Here is a 27,917-nt window from a genome sequence, read left to right as displayed (position 1 = left end):
AAAGAAAGACCCCGGCATCTAGCATCTTGCCTCTTGCCCAACCTGGCGAGAAAATGTAGCGACCGAGGAAGAGGTGCAGGATGATTGGCGTTATTGACTGAGGGGATGGACGACAGAGGATGTGGTGTGGCTGCGCACAGGAGAGCGGGGGACAGAGAATTTGGAGTGGACTCTGTAGACCGCTCGGGCGTTCAGCGAGGACACCTTTTTGGGTCCTTTCTCACTGCCTTCGTGAGGCGCAGGCGCTCCTTACCTGCTCCCGGCCGAGGCTGCTGAGGTACCTCTGTCGACCGATACATGTGAGTGTTGTCCGCAGAGGGTCCCGGGGGGGACGGATTACGATCGTAGGAGTCCCCTTTCCCTTACTGGCCTTCGGGAGCTAGGACCTGGCCTGCGAGTACTAGTGGGAAGCCCTCGCACAGCAGCGCTGATCTAGGCCTGAGGAAATATGGAAGAGCTTGGGACCTTTTGAAGGAGCCAAGTTTGAAAAATGGGACGCGGGGCCGAGGGAAAGGATGTTACTGGGAAAAGTATACGCACAAACATGATTACTTTTGTGCGTGTGAGAGAGCACTGGGTGTAGTGATAGGAATTCGCTCTTTGCGCAGGTGGTTATTCGACGTCCACCATGTTCCAGGCACCGTTTTGCTGCTGCTGCTGCTGCTAAGTCGCTTCAGTCGTGTCCGACTCTGTGCGACCCCATAGACGGCAGCCTATCAGGCTCCGCCGTCCCTGGGATTCTCCAGGCAAGAATACTGGAGCGGGTTGCCATTTCCTTCTCCAGTGCGTGAAAGAGAAAAGTGAAAGTGAAGTCGCTCAGTCGTGTCTGACTCTTAGCGACCCCATGGACTGCAGCCTACCAGGCTCCTCCATCCATGGGACTTTCCAAGCAAGAGTACTTGATTGGGGTGCCATTGCCTTCTCCGAGGCACCGTTTTAGGCGTTGGTAAAAAAGAATGAGTAAAACAGATAAAAATTCCTTTCTCCCGTAGTTCATGTTTTATTGAGGAAGACACATATTAAACAAAGTTTAAAACATTATCGTGTCTTAGATCGTAACGAGTGCTGAAAAGAAAAGTAGTAAAGCAGGGAAGGGGGATATGGCTTGAAATTTTAGTGTGACCATTGAAGGTCTCACTGAAAAGGTCACTGTCAAGTAGAGGTGACAGAAACAGAGTTAATTGTAAGAGTAATTTGGGGAGGGGCTTCCCTGGTGGTTCAGTGGTAAAGAATCCATCTGCCAATGCAGGGTACACAGATTCAATTCCTGGTCCAGAAATATCACTTGGAAAAAGAAATGGGAAACTATTCGGGTATTCTTGCCTGAAAATCCCCATGGACAGAGGAGCCTGACGGGCTACAGTCCATGTAGGGTTACAGAGAGTCAGACGGGACTTAGTGACTGAACAACAACCATATTTGCAGTAGTGGAGTCAGGCTGAGGGATCAAACACTGCAAAAGCCATCAGACAGAAACTGGCCTGAACAGCAAGGAAGCCTGTAGGTCAGAGTTGAGTGAAGGAGTTGGAGCTGGAGAAAGAATCAGAGAGCAGGAACAGGTCATGAAGGATCTTGAAGGGCATCTAGGTCACTTCACTAACAGTGAAGTGTTATATCCTGACTGCCTTTTTGAAAGAATCTCTCTGACTGCTGTCCAGAATAGACTGGAGAGAATAGGGTGAAAGACCAGGTAGGAGACTTGCGCACAAATTCTGGGAAGTTACTGTGGTGGCCTAAATAGGGGTGGTAAGAAATGGCCAGTGAGACTTTCAGTCCTTATAATTTAGTTATGCAAGAATTTTAATGGATGATGAGTTAATCTTTTTTAATTTTGTTTGGGGAACACTTGAAAATAACTTCTAGTGTGAGGTTGCTGCTGCTAAGTTGCTTCAGTCGTGTCCAACTCTGCGACCCCGTAGATGGCAGCCCACCAGGCTCCCCCATCCCCGGGATTCTCCAGGCAAGAACACTGGAGTGGGTTGCCATTGCCTTCTCCAATGCATGAAAGTGAAAAGTGAAAGTGAAGTCGCTCAGTCGTGTCTGACTCTTAGCGACCCCATGGACTGCAGTCCACCAGGCTCCTCCGTCCATGGGATTTTACAGGCAAGAGTACTGGAGTGGGGTGCCATTGCCTTCTCCAAGTGTGAGGTTAGGAGTATCAAACACAAGTTTAAAATCATGGCTTTACTATTTAATATTTGAATGGTGTTAGAAAAGTCACATAATTTCTCTTGAGTTTATCTATAAACTGGAAATATTGTGTCACAAGGTTGTAAAGATTAAATGACAGTGTATGTAATATGCCAGGCCCATTAAAATAGTGGCTACTATTATTAACTGTGTTCTTGGATTAGAAATGGAAAAAGGGAAACAAAAAAAAACAGTGGTGAGTGCACCTGTAAGATAAAGGTTTGGTTAAATCCTATTGGGAAAAATTTGACCAGATAAAAAATGACCTTGTTTGGTAGAGGGTCTTGGGAAACCAAGACATATCCCTTTTAAAATTTTATGTATTTGTCACTGGACAAAAAGCTTTTCTGTGTTAATGGCCATAGTGTTTGAGATATATGGACTGCCTTCTCTTAGCCATACTCTCATAGCCATCCCTTAGGCCTTGCAGCATCCCCTGTGTCCTCATTGGTAAAGGGGAAGAAGGCTCTGGTGAGTAAAGAAAAACAATCAAGAATAAATACAGATTTCCAGTTGTAAAATGATTGTCACAGGGATGTAATGTATACCATAGTGACTATGGTTAATAATAGTTTTGCATATTAGAAAATAGACTGAATCTTGATGGTTCTCATCGTAAGAAAAAAAATTATAACTATGTATGGTAAAGGATGTTAACTGGATTAGTATGGTGATCACCTTGCAACCCAATCAAAAAATGGGCAGAATATCTAAAAGACATTTCTCCAAAGCAGACATACAGATGGCCAAAAGGCACATGAAAAATGCTCAGCATCACTAATTATTAGAGAAATGCAAATCAAAACTATAGTGAGTTATCACCTTACATCAGTCAGAATGGCCATCGTCAAAAAAATTACAAATTATCAATGCTGTAGAGGGTGTGGAGGAAAGGAAACCCTCCTGCTCTGTTAGTGGGAATGTAAATTGGTGCAGCCACTATGAAGAACAGTATGGAGATTCTTTAAAAAACTAAAATTAGACCTACCATATGATCCTGCAATCCCAGTCCTGGGAAGATAGCTGAAGAAAACTGTAATTCGAAAAGATACACACACCCCAGTGTTTACCTAAGCATTATTTACTATAGCCAAGATGTGGAAGCAACTTAAATGTCCATCAAAGAGATGAGTGAATAAAGAAGATATGGTGTATATAGATAAACATGTGTGTGCACACACACATATGCACAATGAAATACTACTCAGCCGTAAAAAAGAATGAAATAATGCCATGTGTAGCATGATGGATGAACCTAGAGATTATCATACTAAGTAAAGTCAGAGAGAGATAATGACAAATATCATACAATATCACTTACATGTAAAATTGAAAAATGAACTTATTTGCCAAACAGAAACAGACTTACAGATGTAGAAAATAAACTTACAGTTACGAAAGGGGAAAGATGGGGCAGGGGGTGTAAATTAGGAATTTGGGAGTAACTTTCACTCACTGCTGTTACTGCTAAGTCGCTTCAGTCGTGTCCGACTCTGTGCGACCCCATAGAAGGTGGCCCACCAGGCTCCCCCGTCCCTGGGATTCTCCAGGCAAGAACACTGGAGTGGGTTGCCATTGCCTTCTCCAGTGCATGAAAGTGAAAAGTGAAAGTGAAGTCGCTCAGTCGTGTCCGACTCTTAGCGACCCCATGGACTGTAGCCTACCAGGCTCCTCCATCCATGGGATTCTCCAGGCAAGAGTACTGGAGTGGGGTGCCATTGCCTTCTTCTACTTTATATAAAACGGGTTAAGTAACATGGGCCTACTGTATAGCAGAGGGAACTATGCTCAGTATTTTGTAACAACCTATATGGGAAAAGAATCTGGATAAGAAACTATGTGGGTGTGTATATGTATATATCTGAATTACTTTGCTGTGCACCTGCAACACGACATTGTGAATCAGCTGCTTCAGTAGTAAAGTCACAGCTAATGAATGAGTTGTAGAGCTGAAATTTGAATTCATTCCCTGATCACATACTTGAAAGCAAAAAGCAGTAAATTCAAAGCAGGTATTTCAGTACATAACACAGGATGTGACTAAATGTAAGAGAGCATTAGATCAGTTAAATCAGCTATGGTTTTTTTCCTTAATTACTAGAGCCGTTTTACAGTTGACGGCATATTTGATGAGACACAATGCTTGGAGTGTCTAAGAAGAATATAAATTTTTTTTATTTATAAAAAATTTTTAGCTAATTGCAATTCTGAAACAGCAAAATCAGATATTTTGATAAATAGAGAATCACTTCCAAATTTTTGAGGTGTTCGCTATCCTATGAAGTAAAAATGAAAATCTGCAGTTAAAACTGCCATTTCAAAGCAATTGTTTGATTGTTTGGTTCCTAACATTGAGAAACTGGGGTAGAAGATTTGTTAATTTTTAAAATACTGGCAATTTAAAATCAGAGTGGGGAAGACTACTGAAGAGATTGCTGAAGTAAAGGGAAGCTGTTTAGAAATGATAGGGCTCTCAGGGACTTCCCTGATGGTACAGTGATTAAGGCTTCACTTTTCAATGCAGAGTTTGTGAGTTTGATCCCTAGTCAAAGAGCTATGATCCCAAATGCCTTGTGGCCAAAAAAAAAAAAACATAAAACACTGGCAGTATTGTAACAAACTCAATTAAAAAAAAATTTTTAATGGTCCATTAAAAAGAAAACTTAAAAAAAGAAATGATAGGAATCTCAGAAACAATCTTTTATGCATGTGTTTTAATGGTTAAGATACAGTCCAAATTCATGTATTTCATAAAATCAGCTTCCCCTGGCTTTATGATTAGTGGCATCTTACAGCAGCATTTTAGGTTTGATGAAATATGGTGGTTATGTTGAAAAAAACAATGTGAAAGGGCAGAGTAACTTAGCTAATACTTTTCAAAGCTTTTTATCATAAAAATGTTTATTTTTTAAAATTTAGTAGAGGAAAAAGGGGAAAAAAGCTTTGACTCTTACTATCCAAATACAGTTAACATACTGGGTATACTGTTTTCTTTGTAAATATTTTAGATTTGTAATTACTGTGCATGCAGTTAAGTGTTATATCTGTTTTAATAACATAATCTTTTTTATTTTTAATTTTGGTGCAGAGTAAGTCAGCATTCCCAAACTGTTGTAGAAAATTCTTGTTCAAGTAAATTTTAATAGCTTTTCGTTGGTTAGTATTCCATGGCTAAATACTTTGGGAAGTGCTTCATAATCATATCCTTTATTGAAATTATAGCTTGGGCATTAAAAGAGCTAACTCCAGAATCAGACGGACCTAAGTTTTAATCCTCATTTACTAACTAGCCCCATGACCTGAGCCAAATTAATTTTAAGTCAAGTTTTCTTCTATACATAATGTAGATAATTGCTGTATTTGTAGCTGATCTATGCACAGCATTTAGCGAGCCCACAATAAATGCTCTGGAGAAGTTACCTATTATTAACTTTATCATCTTGAGAAATCCTCTATGTATTAGCATATTAAACGCTCTGAGGAGACTAAGCAGGCCTAAAAATTTGAAATCCAGTGGATACTCAATGTAAAATTGAACCCTGTGCAGCAGTCAGCACAGAGTAGTGAAATGAGCACTTCATTGAATGATAAACATTTGTCTGAACTTAAAGCAGTGACGTTAAGCTAGCATTGTTGCCCTAAACATGAAAGCGGAAAGTGGACGTGTTAGTTGCTCAGTGGTGTTTGACTCTTTGCAACTCTATTAACTGTAGCCCACCAGACTCCTCTGTCCATTCTCCAGGCAAGAATACTGGAGTCGGTAGCCAGTTGCTTCTTTAACCAGTACTTGAAGAAAACCGAGATGGCTTCATCCACAGTTATTTTATGTATGAATGGTTGAATAGGATCCTTCTGTATTCTGAGTATTTTAAGATTTCATGGCTCACATAAGTGTTTTCCAGTAACATTTCTGTCTGTTACTAATACTGTTTCTTTTTTCTTTCTTATTTCTCCTGTTTATCCACTTAGTAGTTAGAAAATTCATTTTTACGGAATGTTTCAGGTAGCTTATGTTTCTAGGTCCTGGTTTTTACCAATTTAAAACTAGACCTTAACTTAAGCAAGTATTTTTACATTTATGGCTAAGGATATAAATTATACTTATTTTTATAATATATTAAATAAATTAATATAATTAAATATATTAACTAAATTAACATAATTAAATATATTAGTTATCTTTATATGGATAGTATATTAGTGGAGTATTTAAAGTATAAGAAAAGTTGGATGGTGTTTTACCTGTTTGTATTTGAGTGAGAGATACAAACATTTTATTGAGAAAAAATTTTCTTATAAAGATGTTTAAAGTTTACTTATAAAATAAAATAAAGTTTACTTATAAAAATGTTTAAAGCTGATTTTTAAACCATTTTCTACCAAATGAATTATTAACTAGTCTTAACTAGCTGTAATTTTTTTCCTGTTTTCAGTTTGTGGTAATAATATATTGGTTCCCTGAAATGGCCAGTCTTTTCACTTTATATATCCTAACCCCTCACCATGAGATAACAAAGATTTTGAGGATTATTCTGTCATCTCCCTTTATCACATTGTTTCCTCTTATGTGTGCATGTATTTATATGTTTAACTTACTTGTGTTTCTATGTTTTAAAACATGGCATTCTCTCTTCCTAAACAGTCTGTGCTTCAATATGTTTCACAAAAGTTATATTTTACTTAACTCATAACTGTGTTTTCCAGGTAGTTAATAGATTTATTTCAGTATAATTATAGATCTTTTTTGCTTGTAGACTAGGATTTATTACCTGTATTTTGTGAATTATTTTTAGTCTTAGTTTTGAAGCTGTTTTGTAAGTTAGGGCATATGTTTCATATTTGGTTTTGTAAGCAACTTGATGTATTTGTGAGATGACTTTATGGACCTACTGTTCAATTTATGAGACCTGTTTTAGACTTAAATCTATTTATTTCATATCTGTTAAGAGAAGTTTACTAGGGTTTTTTCTAATGTGTATCACTAATTTCACATTCATCTTAGTATCACTCATCAAATATTGCATTGGTAGGGAAGCAAAAGTTACAGCTTATGCCAAACAGCTTAGGCCAATCAAATCATTGTTTCCGTTAGCGATAGCTGTATTTCACCTATTGAAATATGTAATATTTGGTCATTACTTATGTTAAACTGAAATAGATGTCAAACTAAAAGAATGCTGTAACTGGAATACTAAAAGTTCAAAAAACATAACTTTTTTACTTTAAATTTTCATCATATGTCCATGTATTTTTCTCTAAAATTCTGGCTTTAACATTTGAGGAGCAATAGCAGGGTTATTGGAGAAGGCAATGGCACCCCACTCCAGTACTCTTGCCTGGACAGTCCCATGGACGAGGGGCCTGGTGGGCTTCAGTCCATGCGGTTGCTAGGAGTCGGACATGACTGAGCGACTTCACTTTCACTTTTCACTTTCTTGCATTGGAGAAGGCAATGGCAACCCACTCCAGTGTTCTTGCCTGGAGAATCCCAGGGACGGGGGAGCCTGGTGGGCTGCCATCTATGGGGTCGCACAGAGTCGGACACAACTCAAGCGACTTAGCAGCAGCAGCAGCAGCAGTAGGGTTATTGTGTATTCACTTTTGGTAAAAAAAAAATTGGCAGAATTTAAGTTATATCTTCATTTTCACTCTTGTACATTTTTTTTTTCCTCTATTTTTCTAAGCTATTAAGTAGTAGTCCATGGAGTAGTTTACTGAGGCTTTTCCAGATTAACCACCTTTGCCCCATTTATATTTTCTTGATTACTAACAACTTTATTTTTATAAGGTTTTTAAAACTTTTTCTATATCATACATTGTCACTGTTAGCATAAAGATTTTTGAGGGTTGGTTTTGTTTTTATAAAAAAGTAAACATCTCAGTATTCTTTGCCTAATAATTTGAAATTTTGAAACAATCTTATATTATTTGTCCACTGTTAGCCAATTTTTTAATAAAAAACTTCACCTCTGAGTGTGTATCATTTATTTAAAATTAGAGCTGTTTCAGCAATGTTTGTGTCCTGCTTTGAAGTGTAAACTGATGCTAAATTAGGTAAAAAGCAATTCTTAGTATTGTTAATGATTAACCTTTTGTCATGTGACTGTCTTAATATTTGGCAGTATAAACCTTATGAATTTGGCTTCAAAAGTTTGAACTTTTGAACATGATGAATTAATCCCAGAATTTTGCTTATATATGCAATATCTACATACTGATAGGCTGTCTTCTAATTTCTATGAGTTATAAAATTAAAATTCTATTTTCTTCCGCAAAAGGAAATAGAATTATATGATATACAGAATTCTATATATGTCATGTCAGTGTATGTATATATAATATATATTGTTAGAGTATATTCTATTATATAGAATTATATAATATATAGAATTCTATATATAATGTCAGTGTGTCTATATATGTATAGAATTCTGTATATATGTCTATATATGTCTATATACAAAGAATTCTATAGAATTGTCTCTATATAATATATATACACTAATATTGTATCTCAGTATCTATATGATTAAATTGATGTTTTCCTAATTGTTGATCTTTTTCCTTTAATATTGTCTTTCCTACTTTACATGTTCTTCCTTACATGTAAGTTTGTACATAATTAAATAAGACAGTAGAAATATCCAATACACGAAAGAAACATATAAAGAAGAAATTCAGTAACTGTCTTTACTTTGGAACTCAGGTATAGTACTCAGTAGTAGAAATATCCAATACACGAAAGAAACATATAAAGAAGAAATTCAGTAACTGTCTTTACTTTGGAACTCAGGTATAGTACTCAGTTATCTCGTAGTTAAGGTTGTTATTAGTCTGTCTCCTAGTGTTCCTGTCTTACGTCATAATATTCTGCAGTATTTAAAGTTTCTTGAAAACTTGGCAACCTGAAATATGATTAAATACATTATTTTCTGCTTTTGGGAGAAAATGATTTTCTTTTCCAGTCAGAGTGAGGAATTAATCTATTAACATTTCTGCCGCTTAATTGATTTGTTTTTCTAATATATGGTTCTATTGCAGTAGAAAATGTTTTTCCTTTCAGACTGCTTGTTCATGATGTCCTATACAATAAGCTTACTCATTCTACAGTATAATGTTTCACTTTCATTTTTTCACTTAGGATTTTCTGCCGTTTGTTGGCAAAAATGGCAACTGGTGATGCTGTTCTGAAGAGATTGGAGCAGAAGGGTGCAGAAGCAGATCAAATTATTGAATATCTTAAGCAGCAAGTTGCTCTTCTTAAGGAGAAAGCAAGTAAGAAAATTTGAAAATTTAAGTTTTCTGATCTGAGGGAGATACTTAAAATAAATTCATACAGTGACGGCAAAAAAGAAAAAATGTGTTTGCCACAGACAATATTATATTACTTCACAGTCTTGATGATGACTTCTGTATTCCTTTAATATTGCAATTATGAGTGAAGAAATATTCTGGGATTAAGATAAATTAGAATTGGTGTATGGTGAACATGTAATATTTAGAGAAAACAATGTGTTAATTCAAGACTAATAAAGAAAAATTAATATTTAAAATAAGTTGGTATAGAATTAGAGACTAAAAATGAAGAAAGCTGGGTAAAATCAAATAGAAACTCAAATATCTCCTTTAATTTCATATAAAAGAAAATCTTTACTTTCATATTGCTCTCTTTTTGGGTATTTTCTGAAATGATTTTTACAGTTTTTCCAGTGCTTATGTTTTACCTCAAAATTGCTATGATGTATTCACAAAAATATTAGATCTTCTGCTTCTAGAATTTAGGGTTTTTTTGGTATATTTTATTTCTCAATAGCCAATGGTAATACTATGAAAATTCCAAAGTCTTTTACCATCACTTATTTAAATAAATGCTCTTCTGTGCTACATAAAACTGAATGACTTAAAGAATCCTACATTTACTATCTAAAAATTTTTCCCTTTATCAAATTTTTCTTCTTTTTAAATACTGTTTTAATTATTTTTATAATGTTTTATAAATACTTTTTCTTACTGTTTTTCTTAAAATTTAAAAAGGATTTTTCTTACTATTTTAAAAAATTTTTAATGCTTCTTCCCATTAGAAAGATGAAGAGATTATAGAGATGTATGTAATATAGAAGAGAATTAAAAAGGAAGTAATTTATGGAGAGTAGTAGTAATAAATATGTATATGTAAGTAAATACACAGCAGGACTATACTGCTTGACATGAGAGTATCACACGCTATGTGATTTGCATATATGGAATCAGCAAAAGTGCAGCAGGCATAGTACAGATTGATATAATAGTGTGCCTTTGTGTTGGCAACCCAGATACCAAAATCAGCTTTGAGTCATGTTTTTGATTTACTCAAAATGATGAATGATGTTTCTTTAGGTAGAACTCTTGAACAAAACAAAGTACAGATTTGCATAGTACTTGATTCCTAGAAAATTCAGAGTATAATGAAAATGTTTAAAAATGTTTAAATGTAAAAAATAACTAGAATCTAGGCTCAAATAATAAACAGGATTTCACCTGTGCATCTGTACAATGTCACTGCAAAATCGTGCAGGATATGAGACAGTTCTTCATTTCACAGGAATATCTAACCTATTGCAGAACATCTGAAATCCCTGACCTCTGCCCTCCAAATGCCAATACTGACTCCCATTATTAGTGACACCCAAAAATTCCCTTACAGATTTTCAAAGTCCCACCTAGAGAGCAGTACCAACCCCACTGAGAATCCTTGTCTTTTATATTTTGTGTACCCTATTGCTCACCGTTAACACACTATGTTGAGCAAATCATTTCGTTTAATGTTTGACCAGCTCTACTTTTGAGACATTAGGAATTGAAGAGTTTTCATGTCCCTTTACAAGATACTGATTAAAAAGGAAGAAATGAGAACAATTTTTTATTGTTTGGTATCATTATTAGATCTTCGACTTTGAAAAAAGTTTAATATATCTGATATTTGTCTCTCAGTTAACCTGTTAGTAACACTGAACAAGGTTCTTATACTGTCATAGCATTTTTATAAAAGCTAGGAAAATGATTGATAAACAAAACCTCTTCTGTTTTTACTTCAAAGATTTTCTCCCTTTCTCTTTTAAATATCATGTTGTTTAATAAATATTAAACTGATACAAAGGAACTGGTGAAACATTTGGTTTTAGCTTTGATTATACTGGCTATGCTTTTATCAAGTAGTATTCATAAGAAACCTTTTAGAAAACCCAGCTATGTCTTAACTGGTGGTTCTTGATCCCAGTTTTGCAGGCAACTTTGAGAGAAGAGAAGAAACTTCGAGTTGAAAATGCGAAATTGAAGAAAGAAATTGAAGGATTGAAACAAGAGCTAATTAAGGCAGAAATTCAAAATGGAGGTGATTAATTATAGAAATGATAGGTTGATTCATAACAATAATTATTACATTCTTTATTAAGTTGGGTTTTATGCTTGATTACTCGTCTCGTCCTCACAACTGCCCTTCTCATGCATTTTTCCTCTTACATTGAAGAGAAAATACAGACTTAGAAAAGGCAGATAGATGATCTTGCCTAAGATCATGAAAAAATGCCAAAATTGGAGTTTAGAGAGCTGCACTCTTAATCTCTACTGTGATCATCACTGGTCCCCTATTAAACTCGATCATCACTATTCCCTATTGAGTAGAATTGAAAATAAGCCATAATAGTATTTAGTTAACATTTATTAAATTTTACTGTATGCCAGGCACTACCAAGTGGTTCATATACGTTATGTATTTTATCCTTAAAATCTTATGTACACAGATATTCTTGTTTTATACATTGACGCTTAGAGATACAATTTGCCTGAAATCAGATACTGGTTTTTAAGTTATCCAGATCAGCAGATAATTATCATTTCACCTGGTATGTTGTAAATGAATTGAAAGTTTTTATTGAATTATTTTAAAAGTGTCTCAGTTCTGTTCAATTCAGTCGCTCAGTCGTGTCCGACTCTTTGCAACCCCATGAATCGCAGCATGCCAGGCCTCTCTGTCCACCACCAACTCCTGGAGTTTACCCAAACTCATGTCCATCGAGTTGGTGATGCCATCCAGCCATCTCATCCTATGTCCCCTCCTCCTCCTGCCCGCAATCCCTCCCAGCATCAAGGTCTTTTCCAGTGAGTCAACTCTTCGCATGAGGTGGTTTCAGCTTCAGCATCAGTCCTTCCAATGAACACCCAGGACTGATCTCCTTCAGAATGGACTGGTTGGATCTCCATGCAGTCCAAGGGACTCTCAAGAGTCTTCTCCAACACCATAGTTCAAAAGCATCAGTTCTTCGGTGCTCAGTCTTCTTCACAGTCCCAACTCTCACATCTGTATATGACCACTGGAAAAACCATAGCCTTGACTAGATGGACCTTTGTTGGCAAAGTAATGTCTCTGCTTTTGAATATGTTATCTAGGTTGGTCATGACTTTTCTTCCAAGGAGTAAGCGTCTTAATTTCATGGCTGCAGTCACCATCTGCAGTGATTTTGGAGCCCCCAAAAACAAAGTCTGACACTGTTTCCACTGTTTCCCCATCTATTTCCCATGAAGCGATGGGACCAGATGCCATGATCTTCGTTTTCTGAATGTTGAGCTTTAAGCCAACTTTTTCACTCTCCTCTTTCACTTTCATCAAGAGGCTTTTTAGTTCCTCTTCACTTTCTGCGTGAAAGGTGTCATCTGCATATCTGAGGTTATTGATATTTCTCCCGGCAATCTTGATTCCAGCTTGTGCTTCTTCCAAGCCCAGCGTTTCTCAGGATGTACTCTGCATATAACTTAAATAAGCAGGGTGACAATATACAGCCTTGACATACTCCTTTTCCTATTTGGAACCAGTCTGTTGTTCCATGTCCAGTTCTAACTGTTGCTTCCTGACCTGCATACAGATTTCTCAAGAGGCAGGTCAGGTGGTCTGGTATTCCCATCTCTTTCCAAATTTTCCACAGTTTATTGTGATCCACACAGTCAAAGGCTTTGGCATAGTCAATAAAGCAGAAATAGATGTTTTTCTGGAACTCTCTTGCTTTTTCCATGATCCAGTGGATGTTGGCAATTTGATCTCTGGTTCCCCTGCCTTTTCTAAAACCAGCTTGAACATCTAGAAATTCACAGTTCACATATGGCTGAAGCCTGGCTTGGGGAATTTTGAGCATTACTTTACGAGCGTGTGAGATGAGTGCATTTGTGTGGTAGTTTGAGCATTCTTTGGGATTGGAATGAAAACTGACCTTTTCCAGTCCTATTCGGCCATAAAAAAGCATGAAATTTTGCCATATGCAGCAACATGGGTGGACTCAGGGTATTATGCCAAGTGAAATAAGTCAGAAAAAGTCAAATACTTATAGATGAATCTAAAATTAGAACAAACTAGTGAATACAATAAAAAGCTGACTCATAGATGTAGGGAACAAAACAGTGGTTACCACCGGAGAGGGAAAGAGGGGGGCAATATTGGAGTTGGGGATTAAGAGGTACAAATAATTGTGTATTAGGTAAGCTACAAGGATATATTATACATCATGGGGAATATAGGCAATATTTTATAATAACTATAAATACAGTATAACATTTAAAATTGTTAATCATTATATTGAATACCTGTAACATATTGTATATCAACTGTATTTGTTTCAAAATAGTTTATGATTCACAGTTTCATAGTTTTCTGTTTATTTAACATAAATGACATTATTTCATTTTCTTTGTCAGTAAAACAAATACCATTTCCATCTGATACTCCACTAAAAACTGATTCTACAGTTTCTGAAAATGAGATACAGTCTATACCAATAACAGCCATATCTTCTGGTGCTAAAGAGCAAGTAAAAGGAGGAGGAGAAGAAGAAGAAAAGAAGATGAAAGAGAAAGCTGAAAAGAAAGGTATTTTTTAACAGTTAAATTTGTTTTGCACTTGACTAGTTTACCAAATGTCAACATTTTTCATAATGGTGTCAAAAAGAAAGTTCAAACTTATGAAATAGAATAAAGTTTAAAAACAGTAGGGTAATGGAACATTAAAGGTGGGCCCTCAAGGGTGTGTAAAGGTTGACCAGGTTGACAGGGCAAGAGCATGACTTGAGTAGAGGGACTAGCATAACTAACACCAGGAAGTAGAGAACCATATGCAGTTTGCTATGACTGAATTTGCATGTATTTGTGGGGAACAGTTTCAGAGAAATCACAGGTAGAAAGTTAGCTTAGAAGCAATCATGAAGATAAGAAAACAATATTCCAGTCAAAGTAGAGTGTCTGAATTAGCATTGCGGTGTTAAATGTTTTAGGAATCCGTAAGAACTGAAGTAGAAAGTATATCACTGTCCACTTAAACAACTAGAATAGAAATCTTGCAGTCAGCCTTAACTTGTCACTGTCCCTCAATTTTTGTATCTAACTGACTACCAAAACCTGTATAGTCATATCTCAGGGATATTGCAGATTCATTTCCAGACCATCAAAATAAAGCAGATAGCACAAGAAAGCAAATCACAAGAATTTTTTGGTTTCCCAGTATGTATGAAAGTTATGCTTATACTGTACTGTGCTCTATTAAGTGGTCAATAGCAGTATACCTAAAAAAAAAAAAACAAAAAAAATACTGTACATACCTTGGTTAAAAATACTTTATTGGTAAAACATGCTGACCATCACCTGAACCTTTAGCAAGTCATAATCTTTTTGATGGGGGAGAGTCTTTTTTCAGTGTTGATTGCTGCTGACTGATCAAACTTAATGGTTGCTGATGGTTGACTGGCTGTGGCACTTTTTTAAAATAAGACAACAGTAAAGTTTGCTGTATTGGTTGAATCTTCCTCACAAACTATTTATCTGTAGCACACAATTCTGTTTGATAGCATTTTACCCACAGTGGAACTTCTTCAAATTGGAGTCAGTCTTCTCAAACCCTGCCAACTGCTTTATCAGCCAAACTTATGTAATGTCCTAAATCCTTTGTTACATTTCAACAATCTTCACAGCCTCTTCACTAGGAGTTGATTCCATGTCAAGAAATGACTTTCTTTGCTCATTCATTAGAAGCAATTCCTTATTCACTAATATTTTATCATGAGATTGCAGCAATTTAGTCATATCTTTAGGCTCCACTTGTAATTCTAGATCTCTTGCTAAATCTGTAGTTTCTTCCTCCACTGAAATCTAGAACTCCTCAAAGTTTTACATGAGGGTGGGAATCAACTTCTTCCCAACTTCTGTTAATGTTGATATTTGACCTCTTTCCATGAATTCTTAATGGCATCTCAAATGGTGAATCATCTCCAGAAGGTTTTCAGTTTACTTTGCATCATTCTGTCAGAGAAATTACTATATGTGGCAGCTATAGCTTTAAAAAGTGTATTTCTTAAGAATAAGACTCAAAAGTCAAATTTATTTCTTGATCCATGGACTGTAGAATAGATGTTGTATTAACAGACATGAAAACAAGCTTAATCTCACTGCACATCTTTATTAGAGCTCTTGGGTGACCAGGTGGATTGCCAGTGAGCAGTAACATTTTGAAAGAAGTCATTCTTGTGAGGTGAAAGTCTCTCAACAGTGGGCTTAAAATATTTTGTAAACCATGTTGTAAACAGAAGTACTGTCATCCAGGCGTTGTTGTTCAATTTATAGAGCACAAGCAGAATAGATTTAGTGTCATTCTTAAGGGCCAGAGGATTTTTCAGAATGGTAAATGAGCCTTGGCTTCAACTTAAGGTCACCAGCTGCATTAGCCCCTAACAAGAGAGTCGGCCTGTCCTTTGAAGCCAGGCATTGACTTCTCCTAACTATGGAAGTCCTGGGTGGTGTCTTCTTACTATAGAAGGCTTACAATTTTTATCTACGTTGAAAATCTGTGGTTCACTGTAGCCACTTCATTAATTATCTTAACTAGACCTTCTGAATTGCAACTTTTACATCACTTGCTGCTTCACCTTGAATTTTTATGTTATGAAGACAACTTCTGTCCTTCAATCTCATGAACCAAGCACTGCTAGCTCTAACTGTTTGTTTTTGCAGATTTCTTATCTCTCAGCCTTCACACAATTGAAGAGAGTTAAGGCTTGGCTCTGGGTTAGGCTTTGGCTTAAAGGAATATGTCTGGTTTCCTCTTCTCTCCAGGCCATTAACGCTTTCTCCATATTATCAACATGACTGTTTCACTTTGTTATTGTTCATGTCTTCTCTGGAGTGGCACTTTTTGTTTTCCTCAACAACTGTTTTCTTTGCATTCACAACTTGGCTGTTTGGCACAAAAGCTCCAGCTTTTGGCCTGTGTTGGGTTTCAACATGCCTGCCTCACTAAGTGTAATCATTCCTTGCTTATAAATGTGAAGAATATGTGACTTTTTCTTTCACTTGATCACTTATTAAAGGCCATTTTAGGGTTCTTTTTTTTTTTAATGACAAAGATTTTTAAAGTTTTGTTGTTGCTTTTATACTTCAGAGTCTCGTATTGATGTCCTGGTCATATCTATATGCAACAAAAACATATACATTTAAACTCATTTTTTGTATTATTGGACCGTAATGTTCTAAGAGAATTCTGTCCAATAGATATATAATATGAAGTGTATATATATATTGTAATGTTTTTGAGCAATATCATTAATACAAAAAGCAAGTGAAATTAATTTTAATAATACATTGTAATGTAATACATTGAAAATATTATTTGAACATGTAACCATAATAGAAATTATAAATGAGATATTTGCATTCTCTTTCTTCATGGTAGGGTTCTTAATTGGCTTAATTTCGGCCAGAGGAAAGGGAGAGACAGATGGGTTGGTTGATGGTCGAACAGTCAGAACACACACAGTTATTAAGTTTAGCATTTTATATGGGCATGGTTTGTGGTACCCTGAAGCATTTACAATAGTGACATCAAAGATCTCAGACCACAGATCACCATAGCAAATATAATAATGAAAAAATTGGAAATATTTTGAGGATTACCAAAATGTGACACCAAGACACAAAGTGACAAATGCTGTTGAAAGAACGGTGTCAAGAAAGTTGCTTGATGCAGAGTTGCCACAAACCTTCCATTTGTAAATAATGCAGTTATCTGCAAAGCACAATAAAGGGAAGCACAATAAGATCAGCTTTGGCTGTAATTCCTACCACCAAAACCTATCTGGAGCCCGGTTCTGTGCCTGCATTTTGTTAGGTGCTACCAGGTAATTTAGGCTTCCCAATAGCTCAGTGGTAAAGAATTCACCTGCCAAGTAGGAGACAGAGGAGATGCAGGTTTTGATCCCTGGTTTGGGAAGATCCCTTGAGGAGGAAATGGCAGCCCAGTCTAGTATTCTTGCCTGGAAAACCCCGTGGACAGAGGAGCCCGGTGGGTCACAGTCCACGGGTCACTAGGAGTCTGGCACCCCTGAAGCGACTGAGTGCGTCGTGACACCAGGTGGCTAGGTTCTCATGAGCCCATCTGATTAATGTTAAAGCCTCATGTTCTCTAGTGTGTCCTTACCTGGCCGCTAAAGCTCTTTTTCTAATCATAAATCTGACTCCTTATTTATTAACTTTGCTTTATTCCTTTCTGGACTTCATTTTCCCAAATGTCAAAAAATAGGTTTTTATAATTCATTACACATGCCTCTCGTGGTACTTAAACTCTTTAAATTTTTTTGGAAAATATAAAAGGGCTGAGGGATTCATAATCTGATCTAAGCCATTTTAGCACCTAACCCTTGTCAATTCCTTTTGATAAGCATGAATAGCTTCTAGGTGCTGTGCATCCTCTTCTACATCACTTCACCACTAGGTGGTATGGTTACAATGAAACCAAGTCAGACTGATTCTTTCTTTTTATGAATTTTATTAAGTAGGCACAAAACATTCATGCAACCTGTTCTTATAAGTTTGGTAAAAAGTCCATCCTCAAAGAGGATAAAGTATTGTGGCTGCAAGATCAGTCAACCTTGTGGTTAAATGAAACAACAAAAGTCTTCCTTTCGAGGAGGGAGCATCCAAGACCAAATGAAGATCTAGGTCTTGAATACCTGTGTTCAGTAGAACTTTCTGTCCGTATAGCTGGGTTGTCCGACACAGTAGACATAGCCATGTGTGGCTGCTAAACATTTAAAAACGTGTCTAGTATGACTAAAGAACTCAATTGTAAATTATTTTAAATTTAAATGTTAAAAACTATATGGAGTCAGCAGCTACTGTCTTGGATAGTGCTGAAATAGAGGGCTGTTTAATCAATGTTGACTGCCAAGATTGCCAGATTACAAAATTGTGCTCTCGAAAGGGCTGTGGCACCCATACAGTCTTTCTGTACTACACTTATGAGCATCACTCATTTGTTAATGAAACATTTCTAAAGTCTCTTTATGATGACTAACGAAGTTCTTGGTATGGAATTTCATATTTACAATCACCTGTGTAATGTAGATCCCTGAAAAAGGTATTTCAAATGCCTGAAGTTTTAAAATTCATGAATATAGCTACATCATATTGTTACAGTAGTATGTATGTTGTTGTTGTTCAGTCACCTACATGTGTCCAACTCTCTGTGACCCCATGGACTGTAGCTCGGCAGGCTCCTCTTGTCTGTGGGGTTCTTCAGGAAAGAATACTGGAGTGGGTTGCCATATGTAGTGTTTTAAAATAAATACATAGTTTATCACTCAAAGATAACTATTAAGATTTTTGTAGTAATTATATATATATATATATATGGAGAAGGCAGTGGCACCCCACTCCAGTACTTTTGCCTGGAAAATCCCATGGATGGAGAAGCCTGGTAGGCTGCAATCCATGGGGTCGCTAAAAGTCGTACACAACTGAGCGACTTCGCTTTCACTTTTCACTTTCATGCATTGGAGAAAGAGATGGCAACCCACTCCAGTGTTCTTGCCTGCAGAATCCCAGGGACGGGGGAGCCTGGTGGCTGCTGTCTATGGGGTCGCACAGAGTCTGGCACGACTGAAGTGACTTAGCATAGCGTAGCATATATATCTTTATCATTAGGGCTCTTAACTATTTTTAAAAATCTTTTCTGATATGTTACATGAAAAGTGGTATTTTTAAAAAATTTGCTAATGAGACTAAAAATTTGTCATTTATTTTGAACTAGCTCTACGTTCTCTTTTATAAGCAATCTTTGTGAAAATTGTGAATGTCTTTTATGCAAAATCATCTGTTCCCACTCCAGGATTACTCTTCCCTGTGCTTCTGTATTTCTTTTTATTTGTAATGTTTATCACATGTTCATTATGTGTATCTGTTTTTTTTTTTTTTTCTTTAATATTATTTATGGCCATGCTGGGTCTTCAGTGCAGACTTTTCTCTGTTGTGGCAAGTGGTCACTGGCTTCCCGTTGAAGTGGCTTCTCTTGTTGCAGAGCACGGGCCCTAGGACACTCAAGACTTCAGTAGTTGGGGCTCCAGGGCACAGGCTCAGTAGTAGGGCACAGGCTCAGTAGTAGAGCACAGGCTCAATAGTTGTGGCATACAGGCCTAGTTGCTTCACCACATGTAGAATCTTCCTGGATCGCCGGGATCAAACCCGCGTCTCCTGCATTGGCAGGTGGATCCTTTTCCACTGAGCCACCAGGGAAGCCCATATCTGTCTGTCTTGTAAGAGATTTTTGGTGCCTGGCTACTGTGGGCCACTCATCTTAATTTTTTCAGTGCCTTAGATCTCAGTAAATATTTATCCAAAGATGAAACAAAGAAGTAGTTAAGAAACAATGCTTTCAAGTGATAACAGCTTATGTCCTACAGATTAGGAGGTAGTTTTGTCTTACTTTTTTTTTCTGCCAGAGAAGATAAATGTAAACTTTAGGAATTTGAACTATATTCAGGTTGCATTTTGACTTAATGGCTAAAGTGATCTTATGGCTTGTAAGAGTTATATTATCAGCAAGTAAATGAAAGTAGAATTTTGAAAACATAATTGGAATAAAATGTTTTCTTCCACTCAGATAGTTTCTGTAGGCAAATCTAAAGTCCTAAGAAGTCTTCAGAGGAGTATAAGAAATGGAGAAATTCATTGTATACTTACTGGTATGTTTAAGTGGTGAGAGACACATTTTATCAGTGAAATTATATTTGATTGTAGTTCATGCTGTCAGTTGGCTACTTAAGATATTCTTTCTAAAGAATTTTTCACTCTTGGAGAGTCACAGTAAATCTTAAAGGATTTTTTTCCCTCTGTTTCAGGGAAAGGGAAATTTTTTCTGTAGAGTGTTATTTACAGACTATAAAGTCTCTGTTACAATTGCTTCACTCTGCCAGAGTACCAAAGCATGCATATACAATATATAAATTAATGAACATAATTTTGTTCTAGTAAAACAATTTCATAGGCAGCAGGCTGGATTTGACCTTGAGCCATAGATTACCAACATCTACTCTGTGTCTTTAACTAGAGATATAGACAGTTCAACAGAGAAATAGCTTAAAGGGAATTCAAGATCTTGTGACATGGATAATTCTTTCCTTTGTTACTTAAATGAAGATAGAAGATGAACACTCATTTTTTTTTTTCTTTTAAACTCATCAGAATCAATACTGTGGAGATTTTCATTTTTGTTTTACTTCTGAAGTTTACCCTTTGTAACTATTTTTTAGGAGAGAAAAAGGAGAAAAAACAGCAACCAGTAGCAGGAAGTGCTGACTCTAAGCCTGTTGATGTTTCCCGTCTGGATCTTCGAATTGGTTGTATCATCACTGCCAGAAAACACCCTGATGCAGATTCTTTGTATGTAGAAGAAGTAGATGTTGGAGAAACAGCCCCAAGAACGGTGGTCAGTGGCCTGGTGAATCATGTTCCTCTTGAACAGGTAATCTATGTAGCTAAAATTATTTCTACATATGCGTTTTGGTGTCAATCCCTCTTTCTTAATGTTTTTTCATGTAATTTTATATCAAACCACACAACATGAATCAATATTGATTAATTCAGTTGATTATTTAAATATGATAAATCCACCAAAAAGTGCACAAAACTACCAAAAACTTGCAAAAGATCTGTAAATTAAGATCAAAGTCATGACCATAGAAAGAAGAAATGATATATTATTTTTTCTCAATTTTTAAAAGTATTTTTAGTTTGTTATTTTATCATCACTGTTCTATCATGGAATTTTATTCCCTGATTTTAATTTTAAAATCACCATTATATAAGCTCGGAAAGTACCAATCTAAAATTAAGAAAACAAGCTTTATATCTTAATAACTCAAGTATTTTCATACTGGAAGAAAAAAGAGGAGAGGGAATTTTGAAGATTGAACTTGAACTTTTTAATGGTATTCCTTTATTCATTAAAAATAGTGTGTTTTAAATTTTTATTATTTGGATATTTAAATATATCTATATTTCCAATGTCAGATATTAATAATTTATAACTTGCTCTCTCTAGACATCTTCTATAGAAATTTGCATCATCCAGCTATTTCTTCTGCTCCATGGTGCTTCAGAGATACTGCAAAGACCATAGTCTTCCACATTAAAATAGTTCTGCCTCTTGGTTCTTTCCCAACTCTGTTGCTGATTGACTTTGTGAACTTGCACAAGTCCCTAGTTAATTCATTCTAATTTCAAGATGCTGATATTTACTGTGAATCTGCACTGTTCCAGGAACTGTTGTAGACAAGTGAATAGAAAGAAAGATAGATGAATGATAGATTTGTTTAAAAAAAAAAACCCTGGGATTTCCCTGATGGTCCAGTAGTTAAGAATCTGCCTTTCAATGCAGGGGGTGTAGGTTTGATCCCTGGTTGAGGATCTAAGATCCCACATCCATGGGGCAACTAGAAAGAACTGTGTGTAGCAGCTACTAAACCTGTGTGCTCTAAAGGTAGCATGCTGCAGCTGAGAGCCTGCATGCCACAGCAAAGGCCCATCACTGCCAATAATAATAATAAACAAAAGGCTCTGCCTTTGTGAAGCTCGTATCTGAGAGGATCAGAACTTCCATGATAGTGTGTTAATATCAGGAAAAAAATAAAAGTAAGGAAAGAATCTAGAAAGTATTGAAGCTAGGGGAAAAAAGTGGCCAGGGAAGAGCAAAGTGGTATTTAAGTAAAGGTCTAAGAAAATGAAGAAAACAAATTATTCTGTCTTATGGGATAGCATTTTCAGGCAGCCCTGAATCAGATGTTATCCTGGGATGTTCAAAGAACAGCAGGAAGCCAGTGTCATTGTAGCAGACTAAATAACGGGAAATGTGATGGGAGATGAAGTCAGAGATAAGGATGCCAAAAGCTGTAGGGTCCTAGAGATCATTGTAAAGACTTTGGCTTTTTTTCTGAGTGAGATGAAAGCCACTGGAGGATTTTTGAGCTAAGGGATAATATGGTCTGTCTCACATATTAATAGTATCATCTGGTTGCTTTGTTGAGGTAAGAAAGATGGCATTAAGGAGATCAGTAAAGAAATTTCTCTTATCTGTGAAAAATGATAGACGACACTGGTGTGTGCTTTTTCTTTTTAACATTCATTTTGTATAGGACCAGGACCCTCTCATAACAACTTATGAAGTTAGGTTCATAAGGAGCCCTGGAGAAAGAACCAGTTAATCTTGAGCCAGCTCAAATTTGAAAAACTCCTCCTCATTGGGGCTTCAACTTTTTTGTTCTCCTAAGTTACAGACTAGTTCTTCTCTTCCAAAAGCTGTCATTCACAGCCATATGCAAAGTGATTTATATACATATCTGAATCTAACCATCAAGTCAGTACTAGTCAGCAGTCTATAAGGTAACTGCATTTAGCTCCCTAAAACTGTATACCACATTTTTTACATTTGTTTATTTTTCTAAGGTAACAATCTACAGCTGTCATCTGATTCTTAACAGATTGCATCTAGCTAAACCTGTTATTTTTTTGTACATATTTGGTGTAACTTTTTTTATTAAGTTCCCATATATGTGGCATCTTAAAGTTATTTAATGTCTGAAGAGAATAAGAATTCATAAGATCACCAAAAAGGGGGCCTTTTCCATTTGAACCTTAGGTTCATTTTTTTTTAAATCTTAGAATGTGGGGGTAAATTTATACATAACATTTATTTATAAAACCATCTTTCACCTAGAATGTGTCTTGTCTCCACATGCAGTGACCCTTCTTGAATGTTATTTTACACCTACTGAAAGAATTTAAACAACTGTGTCCCTTATTTTTGCTCATTGACGACAAAGTTAAGACTTCAACTATTGAAGTTTAAAGAAATTGCTGTTTACTTCTGTAACAAATTATAGAAATAGCTATCGTTGTTTGTTGTGCTGTGCATAAAGCTTAAATTGTTAAGTGATCAGTACTTTTTAATTTAGGAAATGAATCTTGCATAGTATTGAAAATGATCAAACATGTAGGGGGAAAATGTGCATTTATTTTAGTGCTGTTTCTAAGCTAAATGCTTTATATATATGTTGTGATTTAATCCTTGTCGCGTCTTTATATCATTTCCCTCATTTTGTGAGGAAACAGGGAGATCAACTTTATGAGTCTCATTGCTAGTACATGAAAACTAGCAATGAAACTTAAAACCAAATCTGTTTCCCTCAGTCATTTCTTTATTTTTAAGTGAAATATTATTGCCTCTGCTGTTTGATCTATAATGCATTGTCAGTTTGTAGAATTTTTTTTTTTTTTCGTGTTGATACAAGTCTTCTTTAACAACATAAAAGATTTTGGACACAGATAAGGATAAAACAGCCACAAAAATAGAACATTTGATATTTAGCATATTAGATGTACCTTAATGTATTCTAGATAAGATTATTCTAAATCTTTGTACATCTTTAATCATCAGTGTGTATTTCACACAGATGCAAAATCGGATGGTGGTTTTACTTTGTAACCTGAAACCTGCAAAGATGAGGGGAGTAGTATCTCAGGCAATGGTGATGTGTGCAAGTTCACCAGAGAAAGTGGAAATCTTGGCACCTCCTAATGGATCTGTTCCTGGGGACAGAATTACTTTTGATGCTTTCCCTGGTAAGTATTTATTAGTTACTGTTTGTAATTTGGGACTCATGGTTCTGAAAGCTATGTTTGGAACGTTTAAATTTAAAATCACTCCTGTATATGACTTATAAGACTTTACACTAAATGACCATTGTTAGTGATATTTTTGTTTATTGAGATTGACATAAGATGGTACATTAAGCACAACTGTGTAATTATTCCTTCCCCATGAACACTCAAATTGCATAAAACACCAGAGAGACTGTACCCTAAGTGAAATACTAATTTTGATACCTACATAACATAAGAGTGTGATATGGATAGAGAACCAGTTAATGTGCTACAAAATCATTTAAGTGTAGATTATCTCAGAATGCAACATAAAAAGATGAAGAGATGAAAAGTTCAGACAGGGAGCCGAAAATGTATAATTCTCAAAGTCAACCTAGTAATATACTTGTATATGCTTTTACTAGCCTTTAGGATTTAGAGGAAATCTTTAAGTTGAAATTCATAGTTTTTTAAAAATCTAAAAGGAAGGTTCATTTCATATTGTTTCTTCTCTCTAGTAAAGTGCTCCTGAGACAGATGAAGCTTCCTAATTGTGAGAAAGTTTCTTCAAATAGGTCTTTGGAAGCAGTAAAGAAAGCTTGGCAGATGTAGAATAAACATTTCTTTCATAAAAGTGGAAGACCTCTTAAGAGTAAAAACAGAAATTAAAAGACTATATATTGCCTTTTGGTCACAATCACCACTGCTTACGTAGGGAAATCAAAACACTTCCCCAAACCTTATGCTTTTGGTTAGGATGTCATGTTTATACCTGACAAAACCTGAAATTCTATTTTTCTAAACTGGAATGGAATGAAAATAAAAGTGAACTTTTTCTTTTAAAAATCTTGGTTTGTCTTTTCAGATTAACATTTGCCTTCCTTTTTACTTAAATATTTAAGATGAGTGCATTTTAAGTTTTATTTCTCTATATAAATTGTTAAGTCAGATATTTAGAACTGGAAGAAATCATTTATTTTAATCCACTATTTTACAAATTTAGAAACCGAGACCCAATAGAACTTAGCTACCTACTTAAGGTTTGTAGAAGGATCAAAAAATAGATGTGCCTGCATCTCAAATATTACCAGCATTTTTGTTGGTGGATCATTGGCTTACTTTGAATTCATATGGACTATTTCATCAGAGAAGGCTTATAGTTCTTTTATTTCTATGACAGCTTTCATTCCCCTTACCTTATATAGAATTAGAATTAACAGGTAAATATTTCAGCACTTGAATCAGTTGTTACTATCTGGACATTACTGTTAAGTAATGTGGAGTTTTTTTAAAATACTCAGTGACTTAGCATTAGAGATGCTAATAGCCCAGAGTGGATTTTTTGCCTTTAGCATATTTTTTAATCTTTCAATCTGTTTGCTGTTGGTGTGTGTTTATATCTACATCATTGCAGTCTAAAATTCCTTTCATATTCATAGTTTCTCCTTGTGCTTTAGTACTGGAATATGTAGATAACATATACAAATTTTTCTAAAGTGAAAGGGAAAAACCTAACATTTAAGTGGCCCATGCAGTTGTTTGAATTATACTCTTACAACTTATAAAATGCTTAACCAAGCTGAACAGCATCAAATAATTGATAAACTTGGGGACGTGAGGTCTGTTAATTCTCATCCTGCTTATGCACATCAGTTACTGCTTCTGTAGCAGTGAATCTGAAAGGAAATAACAATTAATACTATGTATGCAACAGATCAGAGAAGGCAATGGCACCCCACTCCAGTACTCTTGCCTGGAAAATCCCATGGATGGAGGAGCCTGGTGGGCTGCAGTCCATGGGGTCGATAAGAGTCGAACACAACTGAGCAACTACACTTTCACTTTTTCACTTTGATACATTGGAGAAGGAAATGGCAACCCACTCCAGTGTTCTTGCCTGGAGAATCCCAGGGACGGCGGAGCCTGGTGGGCTGACGTCTATGGGGTCACACAGAGTCAGACACGACTGAAGCGACTTAGCAGCAGCAGGCAACAGATCATTAGTCTTACTGTATTTTTTTTCTTTTCCCAGAGAGAGCCATGATTTATCCGTACTTTATTTTTCAGCATATGTTTTACATTTTAAAGCTTAAGGTGTTAGCTGGTACATTTTGATGTTCATTTGATGTGCTCAGTGTCTAGAGATTTACATTTCATGTTATAGTAAGTGTGGTATAGAAATTGCATTTGGGGCTCAAACCTTCGAATTGCTAATTGGCTTTGAATAACGATTTTCCAACTATAAAACCATTGCTTCCATAAAGTTTAGAAGATGCCACATAATATATTTATAATAATGGCTAAAACCCCTCCCCACTCCTTTTTTAGTCTTAAATCTGTAAAGCCATAAATTGTTTCAATATCTAGTCCCTAAAGTATCAACCAAAAATAACACAATATTACAGCAAGAAGACAAAGACATTGACACTCCCTCCTCTTTCTTTTCCTTTTTTTTTTTTTTTTTTGAGAATGCACTGGATTTAGTCTCATAATAAATGGAAATTTGCATTCAGACTTTTCTGAGATCATGATTATTCCTATTTTGAGTCTTATTAATAAATCTGAGTTGATGGTTAATCTCAAAGCATGTATAAATGCAAGACTCTTTAGCTTTTGGACCCAATTACTCTTTAAAAATGGGGTGTTTTTTTGGTATTGAGTGGTATGAGTTTTTTATATATTTTAGATATCAGCAGCACCTTATCAGCCAAATTGTTTGCAAGCTGCTTCTCTCATTCAGCTGGTTCTCTTTCAATCTCACCAAGTAGAATGGGCAGCAGATGAAATTCAGAGTAGTTATTATATTTAGCTAGATAACCCTAACACTTAAGTTATTTCCAGTACTGTAGGAAATCTTTAAGTACTGTAGCAGCAATTTAGTCATTTTTTGTTGAAATATATAGTAAAGCATAGGCTGCTTCTGCCATGTATAAAAATGCAACACATCAAATTATGCTCTCATCTGTTCAAAATCTTTCTTTATATGTAGTGATAAAATGAGTATCTTGTATTTTCCTTCTGATCATTTGGGGAATAAATTAGCTGTACAGCTGTTTCTTAAAAGAGTAAAAAATAATACCTTTAACATTTGTAAGGAAATGACAAAATGTTTTGCCAATTAAGAATTTTAAAAGTGCTGATGTCACAGAAATAAAGTAAGTGTTAAAAGTAAATATTTAGATTCTTATCAGGTGTAAAGATCAGAGATTGTATCTAGGACAATTCACTAGAAATCTCTGAAGACAGTTTATTGATATGTTAGCTATTTATTATTTTCCCTCTCCCAACAGGAGAGCCTGACAAGGAGCTGAATCCTAAGAAGAAGATTTGGGAGCAGATCCAGCCTGATCTTTACACTAATGATGTATGCGTGGCTACGTACAAAGGCGCTCCCTTTGAGGTGAAAGGGAAGGGAGTGTGTAGGGCTCAAACTATGGCCAACAGTGGAATAAAATAAAACACTTCAGTTTCTGAAATTCATTAAAGAAAACAATAAAAAGAAATAACATTTGTCACTCATAGCTAAAATACAACTGGCTCATTTTTGTGGTTATTTCTCTTCTAGATTTGAGTAGTCTTTTACCTGGTATGTATTGTTTTCCATTGATTAGAGAAACACTACATTTATACCGGTAGGTTTTGAGCCTGCAAGGAGGAATTTGCCTGTGTTTCATGATGATTTATTGTTCAGTGATTGTGTTGGCTAGCACATTGCTTTTTCTTTATACATTTAGAAAACTTCAGAT

At 35.8% G+C, this 27,917-nt stretch overlaps 1 protein-coding gene across 1 annotated transcript; it reads left to right on the top strand.

Moving 5' to 3' along the window:
- The first annotated feature begins 247 nt into the window (after positions 1-247).
- On the top strand, positions 248-27,701 carry AIMP1 (aminoacyl tRNA synthetase complex interacting multifunctional protein 1). The gene is made up of 7 exons (NM_001035018.2): positions 248-299; positions 9,332-9,465; positions 11,447-11,560; positions 13,912-14,082; positions 20,784-20,995; positions 23,982-24,150; positions 27,462-27,701. Coding segments are annotated over exons 1-7 (969 nt in total). The 5' UTR covers positions 248-297; the 3' UTR covers positions 27,629-27,701.
- Positions 27,702-27,917: the final 216 nt, after the last annotated feature.

This window comes from Bos taurus, chromosome 6 (assembly GCF_002263795.3).
Source record: "Bos taurus isolate L1 Dominette 01449 registration number 42190680 breed Hereford chromosome 6, ARS-UCD2.0, whole genome shotgun sequence".
Classification (NCBI taxonomy): Eukaryota; Metazoa; Chordata; class Mammalia; order Artiodactyla; family Bovidae; genus Bos; species Bos taurus.
The sequence above is the reverse complement of the archived record's forward strand: the minus strand, read 5'-3'. Positions and strand labels throughout refer to the sequence as shown.

Excerpts from the sequence above, each read along its gene's own strand:
- AIMP1 (NM_001035018.2), top strand. Across the intron at positions 11,561-13,911 it reads GGCAGAAATTCAAAATGGAG|TAAAACAAATACCATTTCCA; the intron begins GTGATTAATTAT and ends TTTCTTTGTCAG. Across the intron at positions 14,083-20,783 it reads AGAGAAAGCTGAAAAGAAAG|GAGAGAAAAAGGAGAAAAAA; the intron begins GTATTTTTTAAC and ends ACTATTTTTTAG.